Source organism: Platalea leucorodia (genome assembly GCF_965183815.1).
Source record: "Platalea leucorodia genome assembly, chromosome: 1".
NCBI lineage: Eukaryota > Metazoa > Chordata > Aves > Pelecaniformes > Threskiornithidae > Platalea > Platalea leucorodia.
The window spans coordinates 167,294,307-167,315,993 of record NC_138823.1 but is presented as its reverse complement, the minus strand read 5'-3'; the positions used below and the strand labels follow the sequence as shown (position 1 = coordinate 167,315,993).

General features: G+C 48.9%; 1 protein-coding gene across 1 annotated transcript in view; it reads right to left on the bottom strand.

Moving 5' to 3' along the window:
- The window catches only part of PTH1R (parathyroid hormone 1 receptor), a 122,098-nt gene extending 102,226 nt beyond the window's left edge, over window positions 1–19,872 (bottom strand). Inside the window, exon 1 of the mRNA XM_082330221.1 lies at window positions 19,584–19,872. Coding sequence (XP_082186347.1) covers window positions 19,584–19,658 — 75 coding nt within the window. The 5' untranslated portion in view covers window positions 19,659–19,872. The remainder of the gene's footprint in view (window positions 1–19,583) is intronic.
- Window positions 19,873–21,687: the final 1,815 nt, after the last annotated feature.

The window sequence follows — 21,687 nt, the reverse complement described above, 5'->3', positions numbered from 1 at the left end:
GCACAAAAGGCTTGCGGGGATTGAAGGCGTCACAAGTTCAGTGTCAGTGGAGTGGACTAGTCTCTGACGTACTCCCAGGGGCAAAACATTTTTCTCCTTTAAAGAGTTCTGGAATTTTCTGGAGTCTTTGAACCCTCATGACTACACCACATTAAATGCTCCGCTTTGTTGCCTGGGAGTTGGCTAGTTTCTGTCCTCTGCCTGAAGGAGCTGCAAAACCATGCTTGGTTGTGATACCCTTGATCTTGAATTCTAACATCCTGTCTGTGATTCTGGCCAGCACTACCTACTTCAGATGAAGGCAAAAGAAATTCTATGATACACAGCTATTAAATAGTCTTCCATTGGAAGAAACTTCTTCTTGGCCTTTATTTAGAGCAGACCGGCTTATGTCCTGAAGCTCACTTCCCCAAAATGTTATTAATGTTGTATGTTAATAGTATTTCTGTCCATTTTTATGCCATACTTGAATCCTTCTCTACCTCTGGTCATAATGCAGTCTTATGGCAATGAGTTCCACAGATGAAATGTGCATTGGCATAGAAAAAAACAGCATGAGGGAGAGATATTTTAGACTAGACTAGGCTAGACTAGAGTAGCTCAGTTGGAAGACTTTTTACCCAAAGGCTACCAGAGGTTACTCCTCCTAAATGTTCAAAACTCTCATAGACTTTTTTATGAGAAATAAGAAGAGACAGGAGACAATTTTGGAGAAAACAGATACCCTGCACAAACTCAGCTCATCCTGCTCAGCTGCCCAGGAGTCTGAAACAATATCCATGACCACTCAGATGCAGGGGGAGAGGGAAGATAGGTATTTCAGAGTGGCTACTGAAACCACAACACCGTCGTGCACAGTTCCCGTTGTAATGATCTCTCAAATCCATTAACTGTGATTCTTTTACACACCCCCCCCCTCCCATCCCGGGTTGATTTGCAGCAGAGGCAATGAGAAAGCAGAAAGCTTCTCTGGCCAGACTCCATCCTCTACGGGGGCAAGCAGACACTGGGGAACACCAGCCCCCATTCTCATTTCACCCACAGATCATCCACTGTTGCTCTGCTGGTGTCAAACGCCTTTGAACAGGAGCTGGCATAGCCAGGGTGTCCGTGAGGTGCACATCTCTGTATATGGGCTCCCCTCCATGCTGAGGATGCTTTGCAAATGAAAATAAAGAAGCCTCATCTGAAATGAGACACTAGGTTCACACAATAGATGTTGGAGAGGGAGGACAGGAAGATGTTATTTTTGGCTGCTTGCCTACAGCAAAACCAGCCACCACTCTGAAGTCAATAGATCTGTATTAGTGACTCCTGTGGGAGGTGCAAGCTAGAGCTTTACATGAGTATTTGTAGGACAAATATATTTTGAGGCCACAGATAGGAGTCTGTTGCTGTTATGCTTATCTTTATACAGGCTTGCAGCAAAACACATCTCTCCTCTGAGGACCTTATGGCTCAGGGCCCAGAAATTAGAGTGTAAAGTTGTTTTGGTGATAACTCCCTCAGATTTCAGTTAGTACCTAGATGCTTCGAAAGCCAAGCCTAAGGAAGCAAGTTGGACAAAGGATAGAAGAACCAAAAAAGGAAGGGGCTTCTCAAAGTCACCCCAGGGTGATTGACAGAGCCAGAAATAGCACACAGGTTATTTTGGTGCAGAGCCATCTTCATCCTCAGCCATATAAAGGTTAAGCATCTAACCTAGCAGGTTGTTCAAGGCTCTTTCTATAGACCACAAAGAAAAGCAGGAACAACCAGCAGGCGATACAAACCACCTTACATGGGATGGGAGGAGAGGTCTGACTGACATACTGACTATAGAAGAAACCTCAAGAAATAATTTTTAAAAGGCTAGATAAGGTGGCATTAATCCCACCTGCTAGTCTGTGGTTCAACAGAGGCCAGCAGCACAGTCAGTCTCCGTCCAGGCTGGTGTTCCCATGCTACGGTCCACAACAGCCAGTGGCTGACAAGGTCTTGACAAGCGATCCCCAGTTTCTCTACAGAACCAGAGTAAACGCTAGCATTTTTAACTAAAGGTCAGAGGATTCAAATCATGGTGGTCTGAAGGAAATATTGGTGGCTAAGTTTCCTTGGCCACAGAAATGTGGAAACTATTGACTGAGCAGCGGCTTTCAATTTTTCTGTCATTTGTGAGCCCTTCACCATTTCTTGGTGGAGGTGTGGACCCTGTGTCAAAACTGCGTGTCTATTAATGACAGACTTTGGGATTTTTTTCCACCTTTCACAAACCCCTCAGGAGCGTTCATTGCTGCCAATGAAGCTGGAGACTGCAGACTCAAAACCAGGGAGGTATGGCCTGAAGCAGCAGGTACTACTTGTGGTTCCAGGTGTTCCTGAAGACGACGGGAGTCTGTGGTGTAACTGCACCAGCCAGTCTTCAGCATTACATGAAAATGCAAAGAGATGGCAGGGACAGGGACTTGACATGGTTTCCTTAGAAGTCCTTGCTCAAGTGGATGTTTTCCTTCTGGTCTTTGAAATTAATACATTTCTTTACAACCAGATAAATGTCTGTTTTCTGGCTTTTGTTCCCAACAAAAGGATTTAAAAATTCTATTTGAAACACACTGTTAGGTTTGAAGCCCAATATTCTGGACAGAAAGGAATGATAAAAATTATCAGCTTCGCTGAAGTCTTAGAGGAATTTTTATTGGTAACAGGCACTTGCATTACTACAGCAGCTGCAGGTTTTGACCAGGAATTGGAACTGTCCAGAAATTGCTACAGCATAATCACTTAGGTCAAAATCCACCACATGTACCTGAGCTGTCCTAGGGTGAGTCCCTCCAGTTTAGTCAACAGAGAAAGACAGACTCTGCTTGTGAGGGGTGATGCACCCTTTGCAGGTCTCTGTCTTGCTCTACTGACCACAGAGAGGAAAATCTCAAATCTGGCTTTGCCAGAGGCTGTTCAGTGGCAAGAAACAAGGTGTTGAGTGCAACTTGATGCTCTGCAGTGGCTCACTTGGCCTCCAGCTCCTGCTTCGTGGCTTCTGGCTGGTCCTGTGCCCTGTCTACCTGCCCTTGGTAGCTATCTTGGACACCCTGGGTACCCCTAGATGACTACAGGCAGGCAAATGAATTGAGCCTTCATTGCCTATGTAGAGTGAACTGAATCTCTCCCCAGGTTCTTTGCTGTGCTGACTGGAGCTCCACGGACAAGCTCAGACCACAAAGGCCAGGTAGACACCTAGACATCTCACAGTAGGCAAGAGGAGTCTCCTACCCAGGATGCCCAAGGGAAGGGGGGACGAACCTGGACCAGAGCATGATGCACTTTCTGCCTCTAAAAGCTTCCAACTCCAACACAGCCAAGAGGAAAGAGGAGAACTTGAAGGTGAAAGCAGCTTCCTAAATATCCCCCTGTGAGATGCTCACACAGCTACTTGCAATTCCTGCTCTCACTCACTTCAAGACAGTCTCTGCATTCCCCAGAGACCACTTTTAGCTCTGGGGTTCTTACTGTGACTGTCCTCTTTTAGTCACATTCAGGACTCTCTTTTTTTTTTTTTTTTAATTTTTTAATTCATGCATAAAATGCAGGGTTTTGCTCTTTCCAAAGGCGCATTTCCCAAGTCTAAACATGAAAACTTCAACATCAATATTTCCTAACTCTGAACATCTCAAATGCAACAAAAGACCAAATCATCCCCAAAATACTGAACAAATGAAACCAATTTTCTTTTGAGGCATCTGCAGAACACCTATTCATATACAAAGAAAACAAACATCAGCAGTCCCCACAGGAGTAAAAATGCAGGAGCTTATTGTTTTCTTTTAATTTGCCCTGACACTTTCCTCTACCACATGGTGACTGGCTAGATGATGAACATGAAAAATGGCAAAAGAGCTTTTACTTTCAGTAACTCTCCCAAACTCTTTAGACATCTGCTTTGTCAACTCCTTCCAGGGGATGACTTGCTGAAGGACATGGAGGAAGAAGATAATAGTATTTTCTTACTCATTTCCCCCTACCCTTTAAGAACATGGATAGCCAGCCGTGCATCCGGACTGCGAGGTCTCATTCCTTTATCAGGTGTTTTTTAAGTCAGGTTTTCTTTGAGCCTTAGCTTCTGGAGTGATGTGTTGGGGGACACACAGCTCACATTTAAAGTAAAAGCAAGCATTTACCTGCCATGGCAGCAGAAGGAAGCTGGAGATTAACTCCAGAGTGCCAGAATAAGGGGAGAAAAAGGAAGAGAAATAAGAACTTCCCCTTTTTGAAAAGCTCACAATATTTTAAACAACTGTCATAATTTCGGGAATATTTTCCACCTCTAAGCATTCAAATGAGTTACTAAAGCAGGGTCTCCTTCGCTGCAGCACTGGGTGCTACCTGCAACCCTCTTTCATTAGGAGGAGAAAGAGATGTCCATTGCACTGCAGAGACTGAAGAGGTTTTTTTCTACATGGCAGAGGGGAAAAGACTTCCAAGGTCAATTGTTGGCATCAACTGGCAAAATAAATTCAGAGCAGACAGTGTTCACGGAAACTGGGAAGCCTAGAACATCCTGCTGATGCCGCTAACCACAATTCCACAAACGCAACATTATTGTCTTAAAAAAAAGGGAGGATGGCCTAAAGCCCACTGTGGTTAAAAGATGCAATAATAAAAGTACAAAACCAGAAACAGGTAAAGAACAGAAAAAAAAGAGGAGAAAGATGCAACGCTAAGCCAACAGTCCTGGGCTTTGCCTTGTAGGGTGGCCTAGCACCTCCTGTTTGGAAAGGGCTGACGGCTGCCTAGACCATAGGCAGAAGCAGCTTGTGGCAGTCTGCACTGATGGGACCTGGTAGACAGACACAGAGTCTCCTGAGGGCTGCTCTGCCTCTGTCCGACCCAGTGATTCAGCTTGCCTCACTGCAGATATCCATGGTATCATGAGCTCACCACCCAAGCTCCCCCGAGAGTAGGGCAGAAATCAGCGATGTCACGGTGTCTTATCTGCTCCCCTTTAGGTGCCTGCTGTAGCATCTCTCTCCTTGCTGGATCTCTGCTGCCTACAGAGGAAAATCGGGTTACCTCCCGCCCTTGGAGGTGGAGAGGCTGTGATCTCCAAAAGCAGGTGAGATCCATCTCATCTGGCTTCCAAGCAAGTCTGACAGATAGAGGGGTGGATATGAGCTCTGAGGCTGGGGAGTGTGCTTCTCCGAGGGCAGTCTCCAGACGTGGCTGCACCCTGGCTGGTACCCTTCTGTCTTCATATGACTTGCCATAGCAGATCCCCTGATCTCCCATCCTGTGAGCTCACCTATGGTGTCCTGGGATGCGTGGGGAGAACCCAGCATGGAAAGCTCTGCAGACTTCCCAGGTGGACCCAAACCTGAACTCCTGACAGCTTTCCTTAGACTTTATAACACCTAATATCATCTAAAAGCCAGATGCAGCTGAGAGCCTGTTTCATGCTGTCTTGGAAAGCAAAGCAGCCTCAATCACAGGGACAACGAAGGGGCCCTGTCTCCTCTGGTCCCCCCTTCCCAGGAACAGGAATCCCATTTATTTCTCTCCCAAGCTCCTGGCCCAGCCTTTAGGGCCCTGCCTTCCCACCCTCCTCTGCCTCTTCTCCTGCCTGGTTGGTGTAATTAATTTTCATGCTCTCATATCCTCATTTTCTTGCCAGCGCTTGTGGGAAGGGATGTGCAGCAAACTCCCTGCACAGAGGATGCAAGAGGCAAGGCAAAGGCTCAGCAGGCTGGTTATAAAGCAGGCAACCCTCTCCTCTCGTACTCCTGCAGGCACAGCAGCCAGGAAACCCACGGAGAGGGTTTCTTTCTTTCTTTCTTTTTATTTTTTTCCCTCTTCCCTTTGCCTTTCCTTTCCCGCCCCCATCAGCAGCCGCCTCCCCAGCCCGTCCCCCGTCCCTCCCGGCACCATGCCTCCTGGAACGTCGCAGCTCTGCTCTTTCATGAGCAGTGTGTGGTATTATGACTCCGGCAATGCTGAGCCCTGCCAGCACGCCTCAAACCACAGGTATCTGACCCTGTCCCAAGCCCCATAACACTGATTAATGTCCTGATTCACAACCCGATAGGGTCGGCACCATCGGTGGCTGAGACGGGACACCACCCCACTCCCCGCTCTCCCCTCTCCTCCCTGCAGACCCCCTCTCCCTTTTTCTCAGGGAGTCATGGGGGGGGGGGTCTGTTCCAAAAAAACCACCCGGCAGCAACCGTGGGCAGGGAGCGCGGGAGCTGCCAGCGGCGGCCGGGAGCCGTGCATGGTCGGGGTGCCGTTACAACAAGGCCAGCTCTGTGATTACGGCACATTAAGCTCTCAGTGCGGTGCAGGCAGCTCTGGGGCATGACGTTCTTCCCTGCTCCAGCCAGTCAGCTCCGGCATCCCCACTCCGTCTCCCTCTTTTTCTAGGCATGGAGGGGAGACACTGGAGGGCTTGACATGCTGCTCACCTGGCGCTGAGGGCAGCCATGGCCTCAGAGCCATGGGGGAAGGCACGGCAGGGAGAAAAGCTGCAATGGCTGTGCATGCCTTGGTGGGAGATGGAAGGGAGGGAGGAGGAATGGTCCCCGGAGTGAAAAATACAGGCTGTGACCCACTGCAAGAGGCCCAGTCAACCTTGGAACACGTTGCAGTGGGCCATCCATGCACCTTGTTTTTGGGATAAAGGCATCCCCACACTCCAGGGGTACTGGGTGGTGGCTGGCGGTGGGAGTCCCAACAGAGCCTTGTTTTGGGGCTGTTGATGCCTCGGATGTGATGGTAGCAGGGGTTGAGCCAGGCACCCATGGAGTGGGACCTCCTGCAGTGTGGGATCCGTCCCATGGGACCACAAGCATCAACTAATCCTGTATGAGAAAACAAATCTGCTGGGTCCTATTCTCTGTCCCCTTTAACCATGTCCACGTCCATTTGTCTACAGTGTCTTTTTCCCAAAGCAGTGTGGCCTCGTTCAAACCACCTCCTACAACCCACAGTACACCTGAAATGTGTCTAAACATTATTAGGCGTGGTGCAAGCTGGTAAGAGCTAAAGACAGGCCAGGGAGCATGCTGGCAGTAAAACAGCCCTGTGTCAGCTGGGAGTTTCTTCAGGCAGTGCCAAAGTCTCATCTGTCCTCTCTTGTCCATCCTTCTCCCTGGGCTGGAGGAACAGCCCTGGTCCTCAATACCTCCTCTCCCTTGGCCAGCTCAAAAAGAGCCTCTTGCCCCATCAAAGCACCTGTTCCCTCCCTGTATGCTTGCACATACCCCTGCCCTGTTCCAGCGTTCAAATACTAACCCGAGGCTTTAAGCCAAGGCCTTGCACCCTCCTCAAAATGGCCTTATCTCCTGCCATCTCATGACCTGTCTTCACTAGAAATATCCTCTTTGTATCCCAGCAAGCTAGAGACATCAACTTTGCCTTCTTGGGCACCATCTGTTTCCAGCCAGGAACGGGTGATTTGTAGGAGTTGTGGGACCTATTCCAGTGTCTGTCACACTCTTTTTCCTCATCCTTACAGCAACAAGACTGGAAGAGGAGACACAAAATGCTGGGATTCATGAGTCAAACAGCCTTCTCTTCCCAGTTCTTTCTGCTTTGCACTCTTCTGCAGGCTTTTTGGGAAACACGGGCTTCCCAACCTAACGCTTTTGGAGGCATGTACTGCAGTTCTTTGCCTGGTCCACTTTCTACAACATGTTAACTCTGAACCCTAAGGAGGTATTTCCCAATGGAGCATTCTTGCCTTCCATTTCATTTTAGATGTCCATTTTGAAAGCTGGGGGCTTAGGACCAGCCGTAGGATAAGAAACAATCGTGCTACCAAGAGGCAAAGGCAAAGTAAGTGATGAATAAGGAAAGTCGGAAGAGAAGCAAATGCTACTGCCACAGCAGTGAGACAATGCATAATTGGTTCTTCTGGAGGACTAACAGTGCTGATAATGAAGGCTGGCACTGTCAGCAGAGTAGACACCAGGCTGGAAAAGGAGTTGCATGCCCAGGTCTACTAGGTCTCTGTGCACACCCTATGGACTCTCACCCATGCATGCCCCCAGCAACAATGCTGAGGGCTGTTATGCAGCAGATTTGGCTGCATTGCAATTACAGGAGAGATGGGTGATTCACCTCCGTGTCAGCAGAAACAGGAAAAGTGGCAAATGGAAGGACTCAGGCATCCACCTAGGCAGGCTGCAAGGGCTGGGTTGCCTGCTCCTGCTCCACCTCAGGCCTCTCCTCCACCCAGCTCTCTTCACGGGATGGCAGTCAGTTCACCCTTTGGCTTGGCAATTGTTCTGCTTATCTGGGTAACTCAGAGCCCGTATCGCCCCGGGAAGTGCTGAGTCAGGTCAGCCAAGCACGTGCCCGCATTGGCCTCTACGGAGATCCTCTTTGTGTTCAGACTTTTTGGCACAGAACCAGGGCCAGATCCTTACCTGGGTGCAAAACAAGGGCTGACTCTGCTCCATTTTCACTAGCTGAAGCACGCTTCCCTCCCCCTGCTCCTCCACAAGCCTGAGTCATCTTTTGCTGGTGACAGAGTAAATTAAGAGTACGCAGTAGCTGTGACTTTGAATGGCATGATTTACCACTTCCAGTTCTACAAAACATATGCAAAAGGCACTTAAAGTTCAATTTGTTGATCATACCGACGCTGTCAATGACACCAAGGGGTGCAAGGGAAAAATCAATGTAAAAATTTGGGTAGAAGAGAAGAAAAAGCAATCATCTATTGCACAGTCTGCTTTAAACACTGATGCTAAATTTGCTCAAATCTCATAGATTCAAACATTATGATTTGGCATCCTCTAAGAATGGACCCAATTCCGCAGCTGAATCTAGCCCTGTCCTGTGGTTTGAAGAATCCAGCCTGCCAGCATGCTTATCATCCTTCCCCATCGCCACCATAGCCAGAAACAAGAGCGACACTCGCTCCTTTCAGATCCCCCCAAATTGCTCTTGTTTAAATGCTTTCAAGAAGGCATTCATTGCACAAGGCAGCCAGCCACAAAAGAAGCTACTGAAGCATGGCCGAACATGGTTTGGAGAAGCATCTGGAAACTGCGGGCTTGTCATCCGACCCAGATCTCTCAATTTGCAACATCTTCTCCCTTTTCATCCAGATGCAACCCAGGGCCAGTCTGTGCCAGTTGGGTTTCTCCAATTTACCTTCTGTCTCCCTCCTTATTTCCCTGCAGTGACACTGATTGACATCAGATGAGACTCTCTTGGCCCTTCTGCACCCCACAGGAACATCACTGATTTACACCAGCAGAAGGCTCTGGCCCCTTGAGCTTTGTGGTTTCTATGATGAGGTTAAGGCAAATCACAGAGAAAATCTAATCCCAGGAATGAAACAAAAAAAACAACAAACATGCTTCATTGTGGTGGTGAAAGGCTGACGGAGAAACACCAGTCATGGTGGGAAATGAATTGGAAATGAAGCTCGTACTCTGCAGTGGGATCATATGGTGGGATGCTCCGAGACTGTTTAACAGTGCTATGTCATGAGTCAGAGCCATACAGTTATACCCGCATGCTCTCTTGTATATACACGCACACATAACAGTTTGGTACAAATCCTGTGTCTTTGTCAGCTGAGGAAATAAGACCTCGAGGCCCACCCACGTTCTGTGGGGTGCTGTCACAGATGATCCGTGGCGGGATGCCATGCAGCTGAGCGGGTCCCTTGAGGAGATGGGGCAGCTCTGAGATGCACGAGCACCCGTTGCTGGCATCTAAAGCCAAGGAAGGGAAATCAGCCCTATCCTGCTTTGTCCCCGTCCAGTGGCTAGCCTGGGTAAACAGCCCTGGTAATTTAGCACAAGTGAAAACAAACCATGTCTGCATTAGATACAGTGCCTCAGACCCTCTGACCACCTACTGGTGTGTGTTTTAGGAATGACGGCTATTTAGGCTGGGAAAATGTTTCTGCCTCAGCGCCTATTGAACCATCTCTCTTTTATCCTTTTCTGGGAAGAACAATAAAAATAAATCACGTTTCCAAATACACAGAGGCTACCTTCACTCCCCACAAGTCTTCTGTGCCTTTGCTGCACGTATAGAGCAAGAAATACCTGAAGGCACACAGAAAGTCAATGGGAGAGCTAAATCTCAACTCCTGGTCTCCTCTCCTTACTGAAGAGGCCATTTTAGAGCAAGCAGCGCAGTGAGTGTAACCTTGAGGGCACTGGAAGAAAACACAAGCTTAGAGAAAATTTCAGGGATATCAACTCTGAGAGGTTAAAAGGCTTTGTAAGCTCTTGTTAAGCCAGCAATTCTGGCTTTTGAAGCTCTATATGTTGGTTGCCTCTTAGCAGTCCCACCTTTTATCAGCTCCCTCCCATTTTTATTTTAACTTTTTTTGCTGTATTTTTATTGAGCTGAGTGAAATTGCTAACCACAAAATAGATATGCTACGTAATGTTGCTTTATTGATCTTACTCTTCGAGTGCGGCCAGGAGAAACAGGTCATTTCCTTGCAACCACTCGCCATAGCCGGTTTCTCAAAGCTACTTTAACCCTGATTGCTCAATGTCTGAAAGGAGAAGTGGTTTGGGATGTAGGAGTCGAGAAGAAAGTCAAGGTAACATTGAGGCGAGGCAGGGGTTTAGGCAATAAAAGTGGGATAGATGGAAATAGCATGTGAAGTTCATGGAAATCAGTCCAGTGGTTTCAAGGAATTTTGGAATTTGATTTGTATCTTTGCAAAACAAAAGAGGCTACTGGCTATTTGGGCCTGGCGTTGATCAGGCATTGCCTAACGTGTTTTAATTCACGAAATCAATGAATTAGTTACTCTGCAAGTCATCCTATGGTTTCCTACAGCTGAGCCATCTCAGGAGCCCTTGGCCTCACTGTGTCACTAAATAAAGTGGGTTAAGAGACCGTTCTCAGGTCTTGCAGGCAAGGGAAGCTGTAGTAACATGGTCTGGGTGTACGAGTCAGTCAGCCTGATCTTTTGCTGGGCTTCAATGTGCCTACAGGGAGTGGTCTGAATGCAGCTCCACGTGCCTTCCAGGTTGGCCAAAAATGCTGATTTCTTCCTCCCTAGCCTTGTGAAAGAAAGGCCAAAGCCAGCGACAGAAAAGAGGGCAGGCTGTCATCATGACGGGGAGACAGAGCAGGGGAACAACACTGTGCAGGAAAGTGTGAACAAAATTAGGTTCAAACAATGGTCCCGGGTCCAGCAGTCCCAGCCTTCCTGGGCAGAGCAGGGCCAGGGTGCCTCCAGCTTCTGAAACCCTCCTTTTCTTCCTGAGCTAAGAAATGTCACACTGCATGTCTTCTACCAGCACCATTCCTGTGCTTAGCGTACGGGATGGGCTCAGGGCTCTCCTGGGATGCTGCGCTCCCTTGAGTGCCCAAGGAGTATAAACCAGGTGAATAAATCAAGGCAATGAGATGATGATTAAATAACTTGCTGGTGGTCCTAAACAGTGGCAGAGTCCCCAAAGTGCCGCTGAGTCTCACTTACTTAATTCATAATTTATCCTCTGCTATGTGTCCAAGAGATGTAGTTCCCTACCATCTGCTGCTCCTCACAAAGTGCCTCATCCCTTAACCCGTGGCAGACATGAGCTAGGTTTTGCATACCACCACTTCTCTGTTAAAACATACAGAAAAAAACCCCATTTAGGTCCTAAGCCAAAGTTCAGTGAAGGGAAGAGAAGGTTTTCTAAGGACGCCCAGTGACTTTCAAACCTGCCTTTGCAGATGCAATAGAGGCTGCTGCTTGCTCTCATGTGGCAAGACCAAGCAGATAAATACACTGAAATGCTTGGAGAGAGGGGAAAGAAGACTGAAGTAAAGATAACATCGAGAAACCCTGATTAGCAACAGGGCAGCCATGTGAAAAACGAGATAACCAGCCTGCCTTGGGTGCTGAGACAGCAACTCCTGTCTCCAGCCCTTGCCCCAGACACTGATCTAGGAGGAGGTCTTTTTCCAGAGGCCAAGTCTCCTTTTGATGAGCTGCCCTTAACTGACAGATGGCTGACACTTGAGGTCGTTACGGTGGAGAGACGCAAAGACACCAAACACCTTTGGACTTTGAAGGCTCATTTGTTCTGCACTTTGATAGAGTCAGAGAGGTGGGCGAGGGCAGGATGGCCGTGCTGCCTACTCCTGCCTGGCTCAACATCTTCCTCCACTTGGACACAGGAGGAATGGTTTGGCCTGACCATTTCACTGTCCCTGCAAGCAACAGACCAGAAAGCAGGTAAGTAGGTACCAACTGTGTTGTATCTCAGCTTGTCCGGGCCACTTCTGAGTCCTGGAAGTCCTTGTTAATGTCTGTATTGCTAAATACAAGGGCTGGGTTCTTTCCTCTGGCCCTGATGCCAAGCGGCAGAGCACACCTCATGTCTACAAGCCTAAACTCTTTTTTTTCCCTAAAAAAAGAGTGTGGTCACATCCAATCCCCCTGACCTGTGTTATCCTGAACCATCACTTGGCACTATCTACAGGACTCATCTGCTCAGATGAAAACTCTGCCAAGAAGCGTGCTAATGATCAGATGGTGTGGCTGATGGAGGGGAGGTTCAGAGGTAGCACGGAGCCTATGATAAGCTCAGCTGCGGCCCCATGGCTCATGTTGCTCTACGTGTGTTTATTGCCAAGGACCAGGTGTCAAAAGGAGGATTTTGGGGGGCTTTATGCCAGAGTAACATGACTGTACAACCATGGCATCAGGGCGAACCTGCACACATTGCTGGTCACTCATCCCTTCTTGTCCCCACTTCTGTGACCCAATCTCTCCCTCACACGTCTCGGGGACTCATCTGAGCCTTTGTTGTGCAGATGCCATTCACTGACCCAGCAACAAACCTTCTCCTACATTTATTTTCTTTTTTCCATCTTGGGTTAGCTTGGTGCCAGCTCAGTGAGCTGAATCAGCTCATGGTGGGGTGCACACAGTCAGGAGGAAAGGAGGGAGACAGGAACACAATCCCTGTGCTGCTGAAATGCCTTGAATCGGGGGTGCTGGCAGGGTGAGAGGGAAAAGGGGCAGAGAAGTCCACTTTCTGCTTTGCTGGGTAAAGGGAAAAACATGTGGCCAGAAAGACAGGCCAGCCTTGCAGAAGATTTCAACAACTGAACCATCACCTGAATGCTGTCAGAGGAATTTGTGTTACACGAGGATCAAATATGACCTGATAAGAGGGAGCCAACAGTCCAAAATTCTCCATTCTTGAAAATCGGGTATCTGGAAGTCAATTCAAGCTAAGCCTCTGATGGGAAATGAAAACCTTAAAACACAGAGCCCCCCTGGCAAGGGTCAACCTGGCCTCAGTGGAAATTAGGGGGTTAATGCCAAGCCAGGTACACCTAGCAGAGTTAGGGTGTTTTCTTCCCGTGACACAAGACGGCAAAGCTCCGTCTGACCCAGCAGGTATCCTGCTGGCTGAGTTTCAGCCCCAAGTGTAATTTTTTTATTGCTGCATCGTGAAAGGCGCAACACAAAGATCATCTTTAGTATACCAGCTCTTGCCAGGCCAGCTGAAGTTTGACGTGTTATGGGTCAAGATAGGCAAATTATAACAGCCAAGTGGATGCAGAGGGAGAAAGCAAATGCTCCATGTTGGGGCAAAATATCTTTGATATCGTCTAATCTTTAACACAGGTTGATCCTGTTGAGTTCTTCCTTTCGGTCAGGGCTTGTCCTAAGGAACACATTTTCTTGGTTGGTTTTTTTTTTTTGTTGTAATTGAGAGATGCTAAAACTTCACTTATGGCAGGAGCTGAGCAGGCAGAGAAACCCCTCTACGCTTGCCCTTTTGCAGAGAAGCAGCCCATCCAAAAGGGAGGGGGATCCCCGCTGGCTTCTCCCTTTGATCTGGATAGTGTCAGAGGGTGAGGAGTTTTGGAGGGATGAGAGCTCAAAAGGCTGAGGCGAGCCCAGCAAGAGCCATGGGGATCAGAGAGCTGCCCAGTCTAGTGAGTACCTAAATACATACTGGACTTCATCACCCTCTCCCAGCAGTGTGGGATGAGGATTGAGCTGCTCAGTAGCAACAAGGACAAGTTCCTGGGAAGCGTTTAAGTCAGAGGCAGCTGTAGTCTGGCTCTGCTATTCCCTCCTCCTTGTCTTTAGGCACAAAGAAAATTCAATGACTGCAGGGTTTAGCTGGAGCCATAGCTCTGCTACCAACTCCAGGGAGCAGGATTTCCCCAGCCCTGCATCTCCGTGCCAGGAGAGGTGCTTTACCACCTCACCCCACACCGCGTGGTCGGAGGCTGTATGGTAATAGTATGGTAATATAATAATATGGTAATTACTGTATGGTAATTTAGGGGTTTCAGGGTGATGAGTGTGGTGTCTGTGCCCCAAATAACTCTCCAAACTAAGGACTGATTTTAACTGAATTTGATCAAGGGGCTGAGCGGTGCGTTTCCCAAGCAGAGGGAAATCCTCTGGCCGGCGTTTTTACACCCTAGGAGAGTCCCTTATCAGTACACCCAGCCCAGGAAAAGAGACGGTACGAGACACACAGCTGTGGGACAACTCTCAGACTCTCAGCATCATTTTTCAAAGGGACGTGGGAGCGCAGGGTGGCGGTGGCAGGGGCAGCAGCTGTCTCTGCTTGAGATGTCTGGGCTGGGGGTACCCCTTGCAAGGACTGCAGACACACTGCCCTAGCCGGAATAATCCCACTGATCTCAAAACACTGCTCTGGGGCTATTTCTAGGAGGCCAGAAACCAAACAACAACTGCCTGGACCTGAAAGACGTACCTCGGATTTCATTTCCTCCAGCCTTGACCCCCCTGTGCGCACAGTTGTCCTGTTGCTTTTCCTCTTCCCGATGCAAGGAGCTGACACCAAACTCAGCCTGCTCAGGTCAGACTTGCCACCAGGCAGCTGAACTTTTTTTGGCTTGCATGGGATGAAATCACAGCCCATGCATTACCCTGACGCGGAGGCTTGTTTGCTTTATATTTTGCGGTTGAGTATTTTAGAGTCCAGGGATATCTGCTAATCCCGAAGTACAATAACAAAAATCGTATCTTTCATAAATACACGGGGCAGGGACGGGCGCGCTCCCAAGCGTGTGCGGAGAAAAGAACATTTCAGACATTGTTTCCCTGCACTTGGAGCCTGTCTTTATTTAATGAAGTTAGACAGCTCGTTGGGATTTGCAGGATCTCTATACAGGATTATTTTATTATTATTATTCTTTTTATTACAGGCCGTATGCTGAGGCAGAATATGATTATCTTTCCCTTCCAGCTATAAATTATTCAACTTCAAATCCTTTCCAGATCCATGAAGATGTGGGTCTGATCAGAGGAACAACAAGAGACAAGTCAAAGAGCAAAACACTGACCAGCACCTCCTTAATCTGGCTGCTTTTCTGCCTGAGCACTGGGATCTCAGCTCCTCGGTGACCTGAGAATCGCTTTGATGTGAATAAGAGAGTTTTGCTGATTTTTACCGGACCTTCCCACCGGAGATTAACAGCAATGCTGGTGTGGATGCAGCTCCCTTGGGAATAGGGGCTGGGACCCTTCTGCAGGTGAGCTGGCTGATCTTGTCCCTGTTTTGGGTTATGCCTGCAAGAAAGGGCTCCAAATCCCCTCCTGACACCCCTTGAATTTCTGGGGGATTGCTACAGCTTCTCTGCAAAATCAGAGGGAAACTTCAGCATTGCCCCAGCAGCCTGAGTGGGGCCAGGGCTGGGGAACCACAGGCTGCAGCAAACAGAAAGGAGCTGAGACTGTCCTGCTGCTAAAATGCATCCCCCTAATGCCCAGCACCTTCTGCAAGGCACCGAGCACTGCTAAAAGGCAAGATCCCCACAGAAAAGCTGAGGTCCCTTTTGCTACCCATTTCATACCCCATGTGGACCTGCTTCCCAGGGTCTTGTTGAGCTCAGCTGGCTCAGGCTGATACCCGAAATGGAGCTATTCTGATCCAAAGCCCTGCAGAAGGCTGGTGGCTTATCATGATGATGATGATGATGATGATGCAGAATATCTCCTCCAGTGACAACTGGGTTGGGGGGCTGCCAGGCTGAGACTGGCAAGAGAAGGAAACTGAGGGAAAACCAAAGGGGCCAGCAGAGCAAACCCTGGGGCTTTCTGCGGGGAGGTGGGACATGGGGAGGTTTTTCTGCAAGGAGCTCTGGCAGCGCCTTTCAGATAAAATCATAGTGCCTACATCTTAACTTCTCCCACGCTTTGCTGATGTCAGACCCTACTTTTAAAGCTCCTTTTGCACACATCTTTTTTTCAAGCCCATGTTTGCAGGGCTATCTGGCTCAGACCAATCTTGCTTTCCTGGACCTTGGACCAAATGGCAAAATTAACCCAAAATTAACCCCTTCACCCTGCTAGATTTCAGGCACAAAGCGCTCAATGGACAAGCAAAATTCCCCTTGATGTTTAGGCAGGTGTTAATCATGATATTCCCAGGGAAATGCTGGGGAAGGACTTTTCTGGATTGCCAGGAGAGCTGGAGGACAGCAGAGCTTCACCCAGTACTTCACCCCACATCAGACAGCCGCCTGTCCTTCCCAGCTGCCCCTCAAAAGCTCAGGGCAGGGATGCTGATCTCGCTATGGATTTTGCGTGGCCTCAGGCTCATGGTGGGGCCACGATTTCTGCACAGACACTTTTAACTCTGAGAGGACCCACTCCCACAGCATTTTCCCGTGTGCTGAATTTCGCACTGTGGTTTACTTTTAATGCAGGGACACGCAGCCTGCATGCTGCGGAGATGTGATTCAGCTGCCTGCATCCTGCCCCATGATGTACCAGTGACACAGACAATCAAAGAAACCATTTGCCGTCCCTACTTCAGCACTCTTGCTGCAAAAAGCGCCTTTATTATCATCTTTGCCCGCTGACAAAAGGAACAACAGGAGTGACAGCTTCAGATTTAGGATGCCTCGTGCTCTGCCCGATCTCAGCATCACCAACTCTCAGATGCAGAGCAACTGGGCTGCAAAAAGCCCAGCAGTCAGGGCCACGGCTCTCAAGATTCAAGTCTTCCAGCCTCAGACAGATGAATTGTGCCCTGAAGCTCTGAGCAGTCGGCTGCCTCAGTCTGCAGGAATCCTCCTGACTCAAACCCCACGACAGAGCTTTGCTTTGCTCTGCTGGGGGAGTGAAGGATCGGGTACCACTTTTAGCTTAGCCCGAAGCTGCCACAGAGCCTGTTTCTAAATTTAAGTCCTTGCATCCCCATCTTTTTGCAGCTACCCTCATTGATTTTTGCTCGTTGCTTCTAGGAGAGAGGCACTTGGTGACTTCTTGAAGTCACATAAAACACACTCAGGCCCGCTAGCCAAATATCAAGTATATATACGACCCTTCTTACAGTGTAGTTACCAAGACATCACTGTGCCGAAACATGCAGTCAATACTATTCCATGGTTTCAAAGTTCATTTAAAAATCAAGTTAGTTTGGGAAAGAAACAACAGCAAAAAAAAAAAAAAAATCAGGCTGTAGGCACCTTGCACGTTGTTCCCTGCCTCGCAAATTGTTGTACAGTGGGATGACATGGGGCTGACCTTCTTATTCTACCTAAGTGGATGCCAGAAGGCACACACAACATCTCTGCAGCCTCTGAATTGTCAGGACAACTTTTCAAACCTTCCGGCAACTCCTTCAGCTGTCAATAGTGGGTTTGAAAAGCAAGAGAAGTGTCTGAAACATGCACTTCAGCCTGGGCCTAATTAAACCGAATGGGGTTCCTAGCGGCAGGACCCTAAGTCAGTACAGGAGGGGATCAGGCTTTTGGAAACGCAACAGAGCAAATACTCTTGTGCATTCCTCACCTAGCCCTTCCCAACAAATTTCCTTGCTTTCTTGCCCCTCTGTGATTCTGGCAAAGCTATTCCTGATTTATGCCCAGGTCCAGCTTGCCCTGAGCCGGTGCCCGGGGCACACTCCGCTGCTCCAGCCCCGAGCCCCTGACGCCTGCCAGCGCTGCTGAGCAGATCCCTTGTGGTCTGAAAGTGTCTGTTGTGGTGGGGGTATCAAAAATAAAATACCCACTGCGAACACGAGACAGCTGACACTTGGTTCACTGGCTGGTCCTCTGCACCTTCTGGAGGTACGGGAATGTACTGGGAAAGGGGAGTAAACCGGGAATGGGACTGGAGACACGCTCGGCAGCCTTGCCTGTCTTTTCTGGGTCCTGAAGCTTGCCGAGCTCCAATCTGGCTGTTTCACGAACCTGAGTTTCCCCAGTACCAACAGAGACAGCAAAGCTAGCAGGAATTTTGGTGCTGACTTCAGCGGCAGCAGGGCTGTGAGGGTGGAGGGTAGCAGGTGCTACAGGACCTACCCTATCATGATATGGTCCCAGACGCGGTCAAGGAGATGCTAATCTAACTCCAGAACAGAGGAGAAACCTCAACTGTCACTAAAACCTCAACAGATCTACAAGTGGTCCTCCCAATTTCCCCGATTTTCTGTGGGTTTTGCTAGGTTTATTTGTGCTTAGAGATAGAGCAAGACAGGGATGGACTGCAACGATGATTGTTTTCTGAGGGGATGTTTCTTCTCATTTATTGATGAGATGTTTCCCTCTAGCACGACACTGGATGTGTGGGGGAAATAATACCCCCTCTACCAGCCCTGCACACGGTCCCAAGCAGTCCCCACCAAACCCAGGGGACAGAGCCCAGGGTGATGGATCCTGGAGGGTCAGGGAGGACCTGGCTGGAGCCAGGGTCAGGGTGAGCCCACTCCCTGCCAAACACATCTCCATCCCTCACGGAAAGCAGACACCGCTTTAGGTGCTGGCCGTGCCCCTTCCTACACCAGAAGGCACCAAGAAATGGCCAGCAGTGGTGGTGATTCCAGGGACGGGGAAAGCAAGGAAAGCACATGTCAAAGCGGCATGCCCATCCCCGGGCTAATACCTGGTGGCCGATTCTGTATGACATTTCCCTTCGCTGCTGCAGAAGCGCTTCGGAGACCACTTGGGGCTGCAAAGGGGGGGGTCTGTACATCTTAGCCCATTCCCCATCACCACCATCAAGACAGTTTTGACAGACTTTAGCCCTTTTGGCTATCTCTGTAAAGATATTCTGCCTCGGTGTGTGCAGGAACAGGTGAAAACAGCGCCAGAAAGCAAAGGGTTAATACTACTTTCATGCTGCTGAGTGTAAACTGTCTGCAAGCCCTGCACTCTATGGTCCTCTCCGAATTTAATCCCAAAGAGGAAGGCACTGTTTCGCTGAGATTAAACAGATTTGCAGATTAAGAAGATACTGAATTTAAATTGAATTTGTTGTCTTGGGGAGGGGGCTGGATAAAAAAAAGAAAAAGAAAAAGAAAAAGAAAAGGAAAAATTGCCCTTTGCCATAGGTGTCTCTTAAATTATCCCCCAAGCGCTTACCCCAGAGCCCTGTCAAACTGCACGCGTTCCTGTCCGGAGGGGTTTAAAAGTGATTCAAACTCTCGGGGAAGCACAGACATTTTAATTTCAACTGGTGCAGCAACTCTTGAGACCAACTGCACACACTATCTGCCAGCGAAATAAACCACCGGGCTGAAAAAAACCCCCAGCGCTCTGCCTTCTCAATCCCTGATACAGTAAATTACTCATCAAGGAAACAGCCGCGCAGATCGTTCAAGAATGCGAAGGGAAAAGATTGCGGGACTCACCAGAGCGTAGACTGAACTCAACACGGAGCAGCAGAGGATCAAACCCAGACTGTGATAAACCAGATATGATCCCATATCCAAGAGGCTTCTTCCAGCATCCAAGCTCGCTCAGGGAAGTAGGAGGACGAGAGGTCTTCCAGCGCTCCGGTTGCAGATGATTTCTCCTTCTCCTTCCCTCCCGTCCCCCCCCCCTCCAGAATTTGTGTTTGTTTGATTGTTTGTTTGTTTCCACAGTTTTAGCCAGAAAGGCACATGACAAGAAACCCCGGTCCTTTGCTTCGTTTTCTCATGGCTGGAGATCTGGGCAGCTCCCTAAATGCAGCCGAGGAGCCCATGTGAAGCGGAGCAACTTCGCTCCCTTCAGAGCTGCAGCCCCTGGTGCTGTTTGTTTTCCGTGTGCATCTGTCTCAGAGCAGAAAAAATCACATCCATATGTCAAAACTGCTCTTCTGTTTCCTTTTTATGAGGCAGTGGGAAGTTCAAATAATTTCTTTGTCAAACGCAAACACACAGAAAGAGGGAGAGAGAGAGCGGGAGGGAGGGAGAAGGCGAGAGAGGGGTGGAAGGGGTGGGAGATTGGAGAGGGTGGGGGAGGCTTTTAACCACTGCTTTATTTTTAGTTCCAGTAATTTTATCTTTTAGGTTTCAGAGGGGTTGGGGGGGAAAAAAAAAGGCTTTTTTTTGCGTCTTCTCTTTTCGGCATGCAAACAAATCGCAAAGTCGAAAGTTAAAAAAAGCGAAAACTTGGAAATATTTTCACTTAGCAATTACCTTTTCGCAAACAGTGGTACTCGGGGGGATTTTTGCTTGTATATCCCGGCGCGTTTCAGCTCCACAATAGGTTTATTCTGCCAGCCTTCCAGGTTGCAGTGTGTTTTAGTTACAAATAGGGATTTTTGCTTCTCTCTCCCTCTCTGTCTCAAAGGATCCGCAGTTTCAAAAAGCCGATTGAGCACGGCATGAAAGCGTGGGGCTGAAAGATCGCCCCCCCCCTCCGCCACCCCCTTTAAGTAGTTTATTTTAGATTTATTTTTTTTTTTTCCCCCGCCGCAAGAACACTTTTCACTTACTCCGCGAAACGTTCTGAAATCCTCGGGTTTGGGGAGATTTTTTTTTTTTTTTTTTTTTTTTTTTAATTTTTTCCACTCGCGCACCCGCATGGGCACAGAGTTCTTCGTTCCGCGGCCAGGAGGAGCCTCCCGAAAGGCGGGGAGGGGAGCTCGCCGCCCGCCCGGGGCCGGCTCGGGCCCGCCCGCCCCGCCGGGGCTGAGCCCCCGCCGCCCGCCCCGGGGGGAGCCGCCGCCGCCGCCGCCGCTCGGAGCCCAGCGCACCGCCGCCTCCCTCCCTCCGCTCCCCGCCGGGATTTCGCCAGTTTTTCCGACTTTTCAGGGCTGGGATGTTACTCCCGACTCAGCCGGGCGGTTTCATTCATAAAACTACCGTGCAAAAAAAAAAAAAAAAAAAGCCCCCCACTCCCCCCAAAGCCAAGCTGTTGGGCTTTATTTAAAAACCGAAAGCAGGCTCCGGCAACCATCCCCTTATCAGTTTTTCGACGTGGGAGGAGAACCGAGGAGGGGAGGGGGCTAGAAATGATGACAAGGATGCAACACGCCGGCAAAGCCACACAGGGCTCTGCGCTTAGGGCTGACTCACTGGGGGAACCTTGGGAATCAAGTCGTGGTGGGGTTATTTTCCTTTTTTTTTTTTATTTTCCTTGCAGAAGCAGCGGATATTTAGAAGGAGCTGAAGGGGAAAGAAAAAAAAAAAAAACAAACCAAACGCCAACGTCCTCTCTAGGTCTATCAGAGAGCAGACGGTAAAAACATCAAGTTTTCGCAGAGTGGAGCTGTGTGCATTTCTGTTTTATTTTTCGGAGCGAGGGAAAAAAAAAAAAAAAGAAGAAGAGAGAGAGAGAGAGAAAAAAAAACCCCAACCTCTACAGTCGGTTTGTTGCTTGCTTTTTTTTTTTTTTTTTTTTTCACAGCCCCATGGCTGTGAATAGGTGCCTTCAGCTAATTTTATGAAAAGGGGCTCTTTCCAAGGCTAAGGTAGAGTAGGGCTTCCTGTAAGGGGGGGGGGGGGGGGGGAAGTTCTGCTTTTGATG